Source organism: Monodelphis domestica, chromosome 1 (genome assembly GCF_027887165.1).
Source record: "Monodelphis domestica isolate mMonDom1 chromosome 1, mMonDom1.pri, whole genome shotgun sequence".
NCBI lineage: Eukaryota > Metazoa > Chordata > Mammalia > Didelphimorphia > Didelphidae > Monodelphis > Monodelphis domestica.
In genome coordinates, this window is record NC_077227.1 from 98,267,207 (window position 1) to 98,280,479 (window position 13,273).

Consider the following 13,273-nt stretch of genomic DNA (forward strand, 5'->3'; position numbering starts at 1 on the left):
CTGAATCCCACCAACATTATTAGAAGGTTCTTTCTTAAGCATCTGTATTAGCAGGATAGATTTTCAAATGATAACCAGCGTTGGCTTATGTGTTGTTCATTTCGGTAATTAGTGGTTTCTTCCCTAATTCCTATAAGGAGAGAAAAAAAAAACAGTACGAATCTTATATTCATTAAGACTGATGGATTTTTGTTGTTCTGGGAGTTTGATTTTTTTTCTTCTTGGAAGGATAAAGGAAGTGTTCAAGTACTTCTATGACTGACATCTCTGAGGTTCATGAAATATAGACAGATAAGAGATAAAAAATGCCTTCCCATAATTTTTCCCTTTTCTTGGTTTATTAATTACTGAGGCTTGAGTCTGATGAATGACATCTCGAGTTTAGAAGAGTGATCTATTAAGCCAGTTCCTTATCAACCTAATTTTATTTAACCAGACCGGTATCTGACTTTGAACAGATTGTTACTCATGTATCTAGACTGTATTGCTCCCTTACCCACAGACTCTTGGATTTCCTAGCTCCATTCAAGGACCAACACTTTTTTTCCAACCTAAAAATTTTCCTGATCCCCAAGTTGTCAGTGCCCACATCCTACTGAAGTGAATTTCTATTTCATTTTTGCATTAATAATAATAATGATAACTAATGCTTATATATGACTTATTTTGTACCAGGCATATTATTAAGTGCTTTACAATTATTCTCTCATCATATTTTTAAACAACTCTAAGGAGATAGAAGCTATCATTATTCACATTTTACAAATGGGGAAACAAAAGCAAAAAGACAAGAAGTGACTTGCCCTGGCTCATCCAGTCATTAAGTATGAGGCTGGCTTAAACAGATCTGCCACTTTATTCCCTGGACTATCTCTAAGCATTAATCTTTTAATTAATAAATTTTATTTTTTAAAAAATTCTAAGCATTACTATTTAAGTAAATTTTAAAGAAATAAAATTAATTAATTAATGCATTATCTTTCTTCCTTAAGAGTGAGGACTTTTCCATTTTGGTCTTTGCATCTCCAACATCTAGTCCAGTATTCATAATAGGTGCTTAATAAATCCTCATTGGATAAATAAATGAATTTATTTATTATGGTATATAGGAAAGAACTGAATGATGATAGAGAGATAGTGTGGCATATTGAAAAGAGCCCTTGAATTAGAATCAGAAGACTGAGATTTAAGTCCAAGATCTAACACGACCATTTATTTGAGGTAAAGTCACATAATCTGAGCAGTAAGGTGGCAGAGTGACTGCTTCTTAGCTCTGTGACCCTAACCATCACTTAACCCTGTTTGCCTTAGTTCCTCATCTTTAAAATGAGCTGGAGAAGGGAATGGCAAACTACTCCAGTATCTTTATAAGAAAACCCCGAATGGGGTCACAGAGAGTTGGACAAGACTGAAAACTGACTGAACAACACCATCACCCCATAATCCCACTGAGCCTCAAAATGTAAATTGAGACATGTAAATTAATTAAGACAAGTCATGTGTAGAATGTTTGAATTATTTAAACTGATGTTTATTAAAATTTAAAAAGTGTAAAATGTAGTTCAAGTTGAATTATTGTTCTATTTGTGGATCTTCTCAGTTTCAGACTGAGCAGATTTTTTGGGGCTATTCAAATGTAGATGAATGACACTGTTTTAAGGATATGCCAATTAATTGCTAAAGAGCAGAAGATTGAGGAGGGAAAAAAAGAGGGAACACGGTTCAAATACTCTTGCCTGAATATTATATTTTTTTCACTGAATCTTTCAAATTCTAAGAAACATCCTTAGGTTTCAAAAGAAGAGTTCCATATGGAAAGTTAATATGGAAAGACTGGGTGAAGCAATATAGTGAATTCTGGGAGAGAATGGGTAGGTGTCATCCAGAATGGGCAGACTGTGATCCTGATTAATGGAGGCAATCCTTATGAGTTGATAGATCATTGAAGTATTATATTGGGGAGAGAAGAAGGTAAAGAATTCAGTGACTAATGAAAATATTTGTTTGATAGTTAAATAATTTTACTCTTTTTTCTAATGTTTATATATTTGAGCCTGTTTTTCCATATTTATTAAAGGATTATGCAAAATATCAAATTTTGGCTTTGTTCAAAGGGAAACTTCCCTCAAACTTATAGTTTCATTAAGACCAAATAAATATTTTCTGCTTTGGCTCTAACACTAACATTTTTCACAGCTTCTCTGAACCTTTTTTTCTCTGTAAAATGAGATAGTTGAACTAGAACAGTGGTATCAAACTTAAATAGAAATAGATCCCCTCAACCACTCTATTTACTTAAAAACACAAATCCAAAATAAAAATAGATAAAAAATCAAATAAAAAACAAATTCATATTATATATATGGAATTATATTTTTATCTATTTTTGTTAAACTTTTCCCACTAATATTTTAATCTGGTGAGGGCTACATTTGACACCACCAGACTAGATAATTACCAAAATATTTTTCATATCTCACTTGCTATGTGTTTTTCCATGCTAATAAAGTATTCCTTTAATAATAGAAATCTAAAACCTGGGGAGACCCAAAGGGTCATACTCTACTCCATGTCTATCCTTAATTAGAAACTGCTTATCCTTCACTGGAAGGAATAAGAGAAAAGGAGTGAAAGAGGTCAGAAGAGGAAAGAAAGCATTAAGACAGAGAAAAATTTAAATCAATATTTTCCTTATGACCAATCTTCCTTCCTCTTTGTGCATTAGTGTCATTCTTAACAAATGAGGGAGAAGAGCATCTCTTTAGTCACCACATAAAACCCAGATGTCAATTGTTCTTGCTTAAAGAACTTATACAAAAAGTATTTTCCTTTCTGTTTTAGGATCCTTTGATGGCCTTTACTGTGAATAGAATCATAGACCTAGAACAGGGTTGGTTTTTTTTCAGCCTTTGTTTCATGGACATCTTTAGCAGTTTGATTAACCTATGGCCATCTTCTCAGACTAATGTTTTTAAATCCTTAAAATAGGATGTCAAAAGAAATCAATTTTATTGGAAGTCCGTTATTAAAATACTTTTTTTTAAGTTCAAAGATTCAGGTTGAGATTTCCCAATCTAGATTATTTGGTCCAACCCCTCAGTTTTATGAATGAGGAAACTTGGCCCCAGAAAGGTTTAACTTCACAAAGATCACATAGGGATTAAGTGGAAGAGTTTGGATGGAGCCCATGTCTTGGGACTTTCGAGGCAGCATTATTTCTGTTGAATTTGAGGCTATTTGAGGACAACATAAAGTACGGGTAATACCTATATTTGTGTAATTTTTTCCCCAAAATGATGTCAGTTGATGAGATGAAATAAACTGAAAGTTACAGAGGAGATTCCACTGAAAGATAAAGTGGAAAAGAATGAGGAGAAAGTAAATTTGATTATTTGAAAAATGTTAGAGTGGGATTTGGAGGGCTGGATGCATCTGCTTTTAGATACTCAAGGATCAGTAAAGCCAGGGCTAATCCTATTTTTAAAAGGGAAAAATATCTTTTTGTTAGTCTTTGATGGAGATTGTGGCCCTGAGGCACGGTGGGTTTATGCATGGATTATAATGTGGGAGAATTAAGAGGAATGTTTTGTTCCTAAATATTAAATGTGGAACTTGAATTTTTGCACAGTCTCACACTCTTTATTTTCTTTATTTTGCATTTGTTTGCTAATGATTTGTTTTTCTCTCTCTCCTCTAACCCTACAGATGTATTTCAGCAAGGTAAGTTTTTCATTTCCTATTGATTTTTTTATATAAGCTCTTGCTGTTTGTGTCAATGACTCTTGGTCCAGGTGAGGGGGCATGGGCAGGCTGCTTGGGCAGGAAGCTGCCTGGCTGACTCTTTGTGGAGATACAGAGGACCAGGAGGAGAAGGCTGAGGGCAAATGCAGGGAGCAAAGAGGAAGGACTCAACTACTGTACTTAGAGACTCCTCCTTTGATTGGCGTATGGTTTTCTATCCATACCTTTAGGAGAGAGAGATGAATCAATGAACAACATATTTTGAGAATTAACATAAAAGATGATATAAGGAAGAAACTGAATCCAAGTCCTTTCCAATGTCACTGATAAGGGTTTGTAAACCAGATTAGAGACCTATGAAAACCATGGAGCATCCTCAGTGTGCTGGAAAGTGTCTTTTGTGGAACATTTTTTATTTGAAATATGTATTCGTCTTCATTCTCGAGGCACCTTGAAGTGCCTTAATGATAAGCTTGTTAGCCTTTACTCAGAGGCCCTTCAGAGGAACATGAGAGATCCTCTACACTTGGCCTAGACTTTGTATTATCTGATTGCATAAAATAAAGTAATAGTGATGTATGTTTTTGTGAGTACAACTATAGCTTGGTTTTTAACTGGCTTAAGTTTTATGACTGGTGGCCCAATTTGGATAGTCAAAACACGGGCTATTTATTTCACTGCAAATGAGCAGAAAATCATATCAGTTCACATCTAATAAGCAAATATGGGCTATATATAGGTGAAGACAAGAAAATTAGACTTAAAATAGGTGGCCTTTAAAAAGTTGATTGGCCATTAACAGTTGGTTCCACATTTGTTTAGTTTTACACTTAATATTTATAGTCAGTGTGAATCTTGATATTTTGTTTAGAGTAATATTATTTTGCTACTTTTTCATATTCTAACTGGTAGGCATAATTTTTTGTGGTATATTTCAAAATAAGCAGGGTGGTATTCAAACTAGGAAATAATATTTTCTAGCATCCGATTGGCTGAATCATTCTCGACTAAAGAGACATGTTCTGTGTATATTTATATATACATACATATAGACACACAAATACACAAATACCTAGTATGCACATGAGTATATATGTTATATATACATTTATACATTGTTGTGTGTATTGTGTACATAAAAATATATACTTATATATGTATTTATATTTATAAATATATTTATATAAATATGCCATATATATAATTTATATTATATTTATATAATAATTTTTACATTCATAGTTATCATATTTCTATAAACTCACATAATTTCTATAAAATTATATATTTAAATTTATAGGAAAATTATAAATTTATACAAATTTAAATAAATTATAAAATCATAAAATTTATATAAATTATATATTTGTTTGAATGTATATGAAAATTATAAATTTATACACATTTAAATGAATCATAAAATTTTGTAAGCTTATATTACATTTATATAAATTTAAATTATATAAATTATATAATTTGTATAAATTATATAATTACATAAAGATTATAAATAATATAAATACACAAATATATTATCATAACTATAATGTTATATATTACATTTATATATAATGTATATATAATGTATATATATATAAATGTAATATATATTACATTTATATTAAACTAGAAATATTATATTATATCATGTTATATCATATCATATATCATATATTATATTATATTGCTAGAAAAGTCATTGAAGCAACCTTCTGTGAGAAAGAATGTGTGACTTCCACGGAGCATGCCCAATGTATTGGAATGTTTTTTATGTAGTATGTATCTATGTGTTAGAATATATTTTATGTAGTATGTATGTGTGTGTTTGTGTATATTTATATATACATACACATATCACCCATTCACAGAACATATATATATATGTATGTGTGCATCCCCCCATTTATTACAGACAATCCAAATAATGCTGTAGAGTTCATCTTTTTACAAAGCATTATTCTATCTTAAACTTAAAATGTGTTATCAAAGATCTCTTTGATATCTCTGCCAGAAGTGTAATTGTGGGTAACAGTGACTGTATTGTGTTTTTCTTTTAAGAGTCTGGAGTCATAGACCTATTTTATAAATAATTCATAAATCCCAACAAGCTGTAAGTAATAAATTCCATTTGGCTAGAGACTAAGAGATGAGCAGAATTGAGAAGGTGTCGCTACTATTCTTTGTAATGAACGTGCTGCTGTCAAGCCATGTTGTTCTTGCTAGCCTTCTTCACTGACAAATGGAATGGAGAGAAGGGGGTTCAGTAGGAAGCTTGAGGTTAAGAGAATATTTTAAAAAAGAAATGATGGGTGAGCATCACCCAAAGTGGAACCCCATTTCTCTTCTTGAGATGTGCGAAGCTCTTGTGTTTGGAACGTCCTCCCTGATGCCAAGCATTGTGTCTGGTTTCTCCTGGAGAATGATTAGAAAAACGTGCAGCATCCCATGGACCTGGAGTGCACCGTTTCTGAGCACAAAAGAGATGTTTCCATTTTTGTTACAACCACCGTAAAAATCGCTTGCCATACTTCTCATGTCAAATGTGCCTTTTTTAATCACACGGGCTGTTCTGTGGCCAGGATTTGCCGTCAGTAGCAATGATATGTAGAGCAAAAGTTATAATCATCTGCAAATCCCTAGCTATCAGAGACTTAAGAGTGTGTGCTAGTGATGGAAGCTGCTAACCGCCCATTGGCAAAGCATTACACGATGATGGCAGTTCCCTGATAAGAAGATATTATTAGGATTACAAATGAGAAGAACAGAACTCAACATTTTAAATAATTTACACTGTCATGGAACGAGGCGATCATTGCATACAGACACATAAAATTATGGCAGGGACCTTGGCAGAGCCCCAGATACCACTACTTTCTGGTCACCCTTGCTTATTAAAATCACACCACCAAGAAGTGTCAGCCCATGACAACAGCAAGACAAAATGTTTTATTTCTTATGTTACAAAATCTAAAATGCCATCTAAGTCCTGCACACCACCTCGTTACAGTGTTTCTTAGAGAAACCCTGTCCCTGAAATAGCAGAAGCTCTTGGAAATACAAAAGCGTGAAAAGTAAAGAAAGAGGCGGTGCTGTCCCATACTGTCTCGTCCTTCTCCATCCCCAACCCTTGGTGGCCCAACCATAAAGAGGAGCTCAATCTGGGCATGCCGTAAGGACACCCAAGTTAGATACTCGTCTATTGCATGTTTGTTTTGGCAGAAGGATGGAGTGGGAAACGGATGGAGGGAGGGGTTGCGGAGGTCTGCTCCTGGTATGGAAAGGGGTCAGTGTGCATCTCGTGCCTCTGCTTCTACAGGAGTCTCTCCATGATGAGGCAGCTGTGTACGGTGGTAGCCTGAAGAGGGAAAGCCAGGTTTCAGTTGACAACATCAAACATTCTCAACGGATACAAAAGTTATTTCCTCTGTATTGCATTATCTTTTATTTCACCACAGATCAATCTTGTTACAGTGGATGACAGCACTGGGCTTGCTTCTGGGTATTTCTCTCTTTGTGTGTGTCCATGTAACGGTTACAGCTTTTTCCCCCCACCATGCTTTTTCCTTTAAATACCATTTTGGATCTACCACCAAAAACAAAAAAGAAGAAGAAGAAGGGAGGATCAACAAAAAGAGGTGGTCAATGCTGAATATTGGTAGAATTAGGTCCTGGAGGAACCAGAGCAGTATATTTTTTTAAAAGGGAATAAAAAAATTCTAGGGATGCTGGGACCACATTTTCGACTTTATCTCTGCCCACAAAGCCCACGAGAGACTGAAAAGCATGACATTCAGAATTGTTTGTTAGGAAACATCAGAGGCGATGGACTGGCCCATACATATGGGCGTTTAAAATCCAGATTTTCAGAGCATATTTGTACCCACTATTTACTAATGATGGCATCTTTGCCATCATCATAATTAGGCATCCTTTTAAGGCACAGAAGTAGCTTTTTAAGGCTTGTCCAGGCTTAGCCTCAATTCCAGGAAACCCTAGAATTGAAACAGAAAAGCTAGTGGCAAGGAGGAGTGTGTGTGTGTGTGTGTGTGTGTGTGTGTGTGTGTGTGTGTGTGTGTGTGTGAGGAGGAGGAGGAGAGACCCTAGAATTAAAACAAAAAAAACTAGTGGCAAGGAGATGTGTTTGGATGTTGTTATAATAGTAGCAGCAGCAGCAGCAACAGTAGTAGTTGTTGTTGTAGTGGTAGAAACCCTAGATTTAGAACAGGAAAAACTAGTGACAAAGAGATGTGTGTTTGGGTGTGTGCTGTTGTAGTAGTAGTAGTAGTAGTAGCAGCAGCAACAGCAGCAGTTGTTGTTGGAGTAGGGTGTCCTTCATTAATGCTTGTTAAATTGAATAGCATATTTTTTTAAATTTTAAAGTCTTAATTGGGAAAGTGTAATTCCTTTTTTCTTTTCTTAAAGTTATTTATTTAATTTATGATATTTTTTCATGGTTACATGATTCATGTTCTTTGCCTCTCCTTCTCCCACCCCTTCCCATAGCCAATACTCAAGTCCACTGGGTTTTACATGTCATTGATCAAGACCAGTTTCCATATTATTGATATTTGCACTAAAGTTGATCATTGAGAATTTCTATCCCCAATCATATCCCCCATTGAACTATGTGATCAAGCAGTTGTTTTTCTTCTGTGTTCCCACAGTTCTTTCTGTGGATGTGGAGAGTGTTCTTTCTCTTAAGTCCCTCAGAATTGTCCTGGATCACTGCATTTCCACTAATGGAGAAATCCATTACATTCGATTGTACCACAGTGTATCAGTCTCTGTGTACAATGTTTTCCTGGTTCTGCTCTTCTCACTCTGCATCAGTTCCTGGACGTTGTTCCAGTCTCCCTGGAATTCCTCCACTTTTTTATTCCTTTGAGCACAATAGTATTCCATCACCAACATATACCACACTTTGTTCAGCCATTCCCCAATTGAAGGACATCCCCTCATTTTCCAATTTTTGGCCACCACAAAGAGCGCAGCTATGAATATTCTTGTACAAGTCTTTTTCCTTATTATCTCTTTGGGGTACAAACCCAGCAGTGCTATGGCTGGATCAAAGGGCAGACAGTTTTTTAGCGCCCTTTGGGCATAGTTCCAAATTGCCCTCCAGAATGGTTGGATCAATTCACACCTCCACCAGCAATGAATTAATGTCCCGACTTTGCCACATCCCCTACAGCATTTATTAGGGAAAGTGTAATTCTTAATTGGTTGTAGCATAATGTTTCAGACATCACTGAACAAATCAGCATTCAGGTAAATTCTCCCATTTAAACAAAGATAGCACAGAGACCAAGAGGAATTCTTTCTTAACCACCTGTTGTATTATATTCTAAAGAGAATTTATTATCCTTCCAGCAGTGGAGCTTATCTGCCTTTGGTAGATGGGATAGGAAAGTGTCCTGGTAGTATCCAGTGCTACAAGCCTGTGAGATTCTTGAGTTGATCTTCCTTTGGGTTATAATCCTAGACAAAGATACTTGGCTTTTCCCCTCTTTACCCCTCATCCTGCCTTAAATTCATTCCACTCCTCAGTCATAGTGGGAAGAGAATCTTTTCTTGGTAAAACTATCAAACTATCTCCTTAACACCTCCCTTTCCTGAACATTGGAAAATCATGTTAGTTAAATCATTAAGATATTGATAACCATAAATAATGTTTTTAGACCATTTCTCATCTTATAGCTGCTGATTAGTTTCTCAGACAAAGGGTTCTGCTGCAAGAAAGCTAGAGGGGTGGAGAAAAAACCTTTTTTTCAGATTATATTGACAAGAAATGAATATATCTGGAGGCAGATGTAAAAGAGCACAGATTGGAAATAGGAAGGGTTCTTGTGGTTGAGTCCAACCATTTAAAAATTTATTTATTTTAAATTATTTATTTAAATTAATTTATTTTATTTTTATTTATTTTACAAATGAGGAAACTGAGGCATAGAGGGAGACAATTTTCTCAGAGTGACACAGTGTTACATGTTGGGAGTTGAACTCTGGTCTTCCTGAATCCAGAGCCAGAGCTTCATTTATTTATACCAAGCTGCTCCTTTTGGGGAAGGAAGAGATTTAAGATGGAGATGATCACCACAACAAGATTTTGGAGGAGGCAAGGACTTGGTTAGTAAGATTGTTTGTTTTTTTTTAATTGCTTCATCTGAGACTGTAGAAAAAAAGAAGTTAGTAAATTTGAGGAGTATAGATTAGGGATGGGATTTGTGGGAGATTTTATGGGCTATGCTTAATCTCAGTGAAATAAGAGCTTTTAGTGAAATAGAACAGTGAGTAAATTTGGGGTTTTGGCGGGGAGAGGAAAATTTCAGACCAGTTGTTGTTGGTTGTCAATGAAATAGAGCAGTGAAGACCTGGTAATAAATAAGTAAAATGCATTTGTAGTGGATGAAATGATTTTGTGGTGTTTTCTGATGATGTTCAACTTGTAGGAGAAACTTGGTAGTAAAGGTGGTTGAGCTTCAATAAATCAGGAGGAAAAGTCATTTCCTGACTTTTAAGTCCTTACTCTGCCATATTACTCTTTGGGGCATAGTTCATTTATCTCTTTAGGCAGCCATTGCTTCCTCTATAAATGAATGAGATGGATAGCCTATGCCAAAGATGCCTTTGAGCTCTATGCTTCTATGACCTCCAACCAACTTTAGGGTTTATCTTTAAATATTGTTTTTTGTTTTCCCTAAGTAAATACTTCCACACATTTTCTAAATTACTAGGATCCTTTGTTAGGTACAACATAAAGTAAAAGTGAAGACTTGCACATTATTCAAGAATTAAGAGATAAAATCTGTCCAAGGGGCCACATCTAAACACCTACTCATTCCCACAAAGTTTAATACCTGGAATTTATAGTAGATGGCATTTGTTTTTTTTTAATATGAAAAGAATAATAAATCAGCGTTTGAATTTTTGACAGCTAAGCCAAGGGTATTAATTGTGGAGGTGGACTTGTGGTGTCAGGAATAATTCTACCATTTATAATGCATCTGATTTATGTTCATTTGCTTACTTCAAGATTATTGGTCAAAATCCAATCACTTCAGAAAATGTATATAGTGTGTAGGTATGACCTACCTCCTATGAGCCATGACCCACCCTGACAATATGCTAAGTTATGAAATGGTGTTTTTCTTTATGGGCATTGGATTTGTGGTAATAAATTAAGTATCATGCAACAGTTTCTTGGCAAAATTCCAGGGCTGTCATATTTAATGGTTAAATGAGAAAATAGAGCATTAAATATATTTATTATTCAAAAATTGTGGAATGCTCACACTTCAAGTACTTAATTTATATACAGTGTTTATTTCAATCATCATCATATCCTGAGTCAGAACCAATAGCTAACTCTGAGAGACATGGAGAAAACTCATAAATCTATCTAACACAAAGTAAACAACTATACCAATTAATTTTACAGATTTTTCTCATATGTCTCTGTGTGATGCAGGATGAAAATATTTAAAGAGTATCCTTTTTCCAGAGTGGCTCAAAGCAGGATTACTTTATATTCAGTGTATGTCGTCTGGCGTCGTATCTCCCCTGCCTAATGAGATTAGGTATAGATTTCATTTTGTAGTGGGTCTGGAATATGGCAAGCTCCCATCTGATTATACAAGCTCAGGATTTCTATTTTTCCTCTCAACACATTCAGCTCAGAAAATGCCAATTCAGGAAAACAGGGTCATCATTTTAAATATATCTATATTCCTAATTCTGGTGTTTAAGAAAAATATTTTCTATTAGAACCTGGTCCCAGAACTTTGAACCCTATAAAACCTTAGCCCATGACAGAACCACATTGAATATGTCTCACTTATGTGAGGCCACTTCATTGAGTGCATTGTTCTGTCTCCTTGTTATAAGATCCTTATATCTCTTTGTATAGCACTAGCTGGAGTGTCTGTACACTGGGATTTGGCTGTAATGGTCTCTGCTGGAAAACATAAATGGATATGAGGTGGGGGTCTGCCTTAGCCACCCCCAGGGGAGTTTGGTTACCCAGAGGATCTAGTCTTGCCCACAAAATGGTGACACTACATGAATTCCAAGGAAGGTGAAAATATCTAAATTCTGTCCCCCCTCAAAAGAAACCTGATCCTATATTAACAGTGGCACTGACTTGATCTTCTCCATTATTATCTCATTAGAAACTACACTATTGAGTTCGTCAACAAGCATTTATTAAATTCTTACTCTACATTGGTCACTGGGTTAAGTATGAATGATAAACAGCAAAGACAAAAGCCAGTTCCTGCTTTGAAAAAAAAAACATACATTTTAATGGGAATAAAATCATGTAAATGTCTAGTTACATACACATATGAGATATAAAGAGAGAATATGAAGGGTAATATGAAAGGGGAGGCATTAAAGCAACTAAAGATACCTGCACAGGCCTCCTGAGGAAGCTGGTATTTGATCTAAATCTTGAAGAAAGTCAAATAAATGGTGGGAGCAGAGCAGTTTGGGCAATGGAGTACTGCCAGGGCAAAGGCACAGAGATTGAGTGTTGGGTTTAAGTCTCTGTCGGGAGACAAGCATTGCAGGTGTGTGGAGATAGAAGTAAGATGTGAGAAGACTAGAGTGGTAGAATGAGGCTGGTTTATAAAGAGCTTTAAACACCAATCCAAGGAGCCACTGACTTTGAATTTATTCATTAAGTCATCCATTCAATGAGCAAATATTCTAATGTGTGCAGAAAATTAGGGTAGAACCTAGGGAGAGAAAATTTAGATAAAGCTTCATTTTTCCCTTCATAGAAATTATATTTTAGGGGTATGAGGCATAAAACCATGATGATACTATACATTATTATGTCATTGTGTTAGAGGCAGACATGGTGGATAGAGCCTTGGAGTCTGACTTGGACGATTTAAACCTCTCCCTTTGGTCAAGCAGTCTAAATGATTGTAATAAGTATAAAAAAAGTAATAGAAACTTTTGGTCTGAATTGAAACAAGAAGGTCCTCATTGAGAGCTACCTACATTGGTAATCACAGTTCTGCTTTATTAAAAAGTACATTAGATAGTAGTTATTTTTCATATGTAATAATATATTGTATAATACTATATGATACTATAATAATATAACATAACATAATATGACAATATATCATAACATTTTATAACAATCTAATATAACAACTATTAGGGGGGGAAAGGGGGTAATTTTAAAAGAGTTGGACTTGAATATTTAAGAGAGGTCACCAGGAATTTAATTCCAAAGAGATTTATTTAAAATGTCATTACGAAATGTAGAAAGAGTGAAATAAGAAATCAGAGAGAGGATAAGGTTAGATATCTAGTCTAAACATTAAGTAATTTATTCCCAGCCCCTGGGCAGAGAAAGTTAGTTCTTAGCTGGAGGGACCTCAGCCCTGGGGAAACAAGGAGCCTCTCTCAAGAGGATAAGTCTTTTCTGAGGCCTGTCTCTTCAGAGGAAAAACCAGCAGTTAAGAGTCAGCTTTTCACTCATCATGTATCAGTTTAGTCAGGAACAGGGTATCAGGTC

The 13,273-nt window shown here is 35.2% G+C and overlaps 1 protein-coding gene across 6 annotated transcripts in view; it reads left to right on the plus strand.

Annotated features, from left to right (window-relative positions):
• Positions 1-13,273, plus strand: part of GFRA1 (GDNF family receptor alpha 1) — a 301,901-nt gene that overhangs the window by 68,291 nt on the left and 220,337 nt on the right. For 4 of the 6 annotated variants that reach the window (XM_056803691.1, XM_056803693.1, XM_001377468.4 and 1 more), the window contains one exon: positions 3,706-3,720. The exons of the other annotated variants lie outside the window; for them this stretch is intronic. In XM_056803691.1, coding sequence (XP_056659669.1) covers positions 3,706-3,720 — 15 coding nt within the window. The remainder of the gene's footprint in view (positions 1-3,705; positions 3,721-13,273) is intronic. 6 annotated transcript variants of the gene reach the window in all.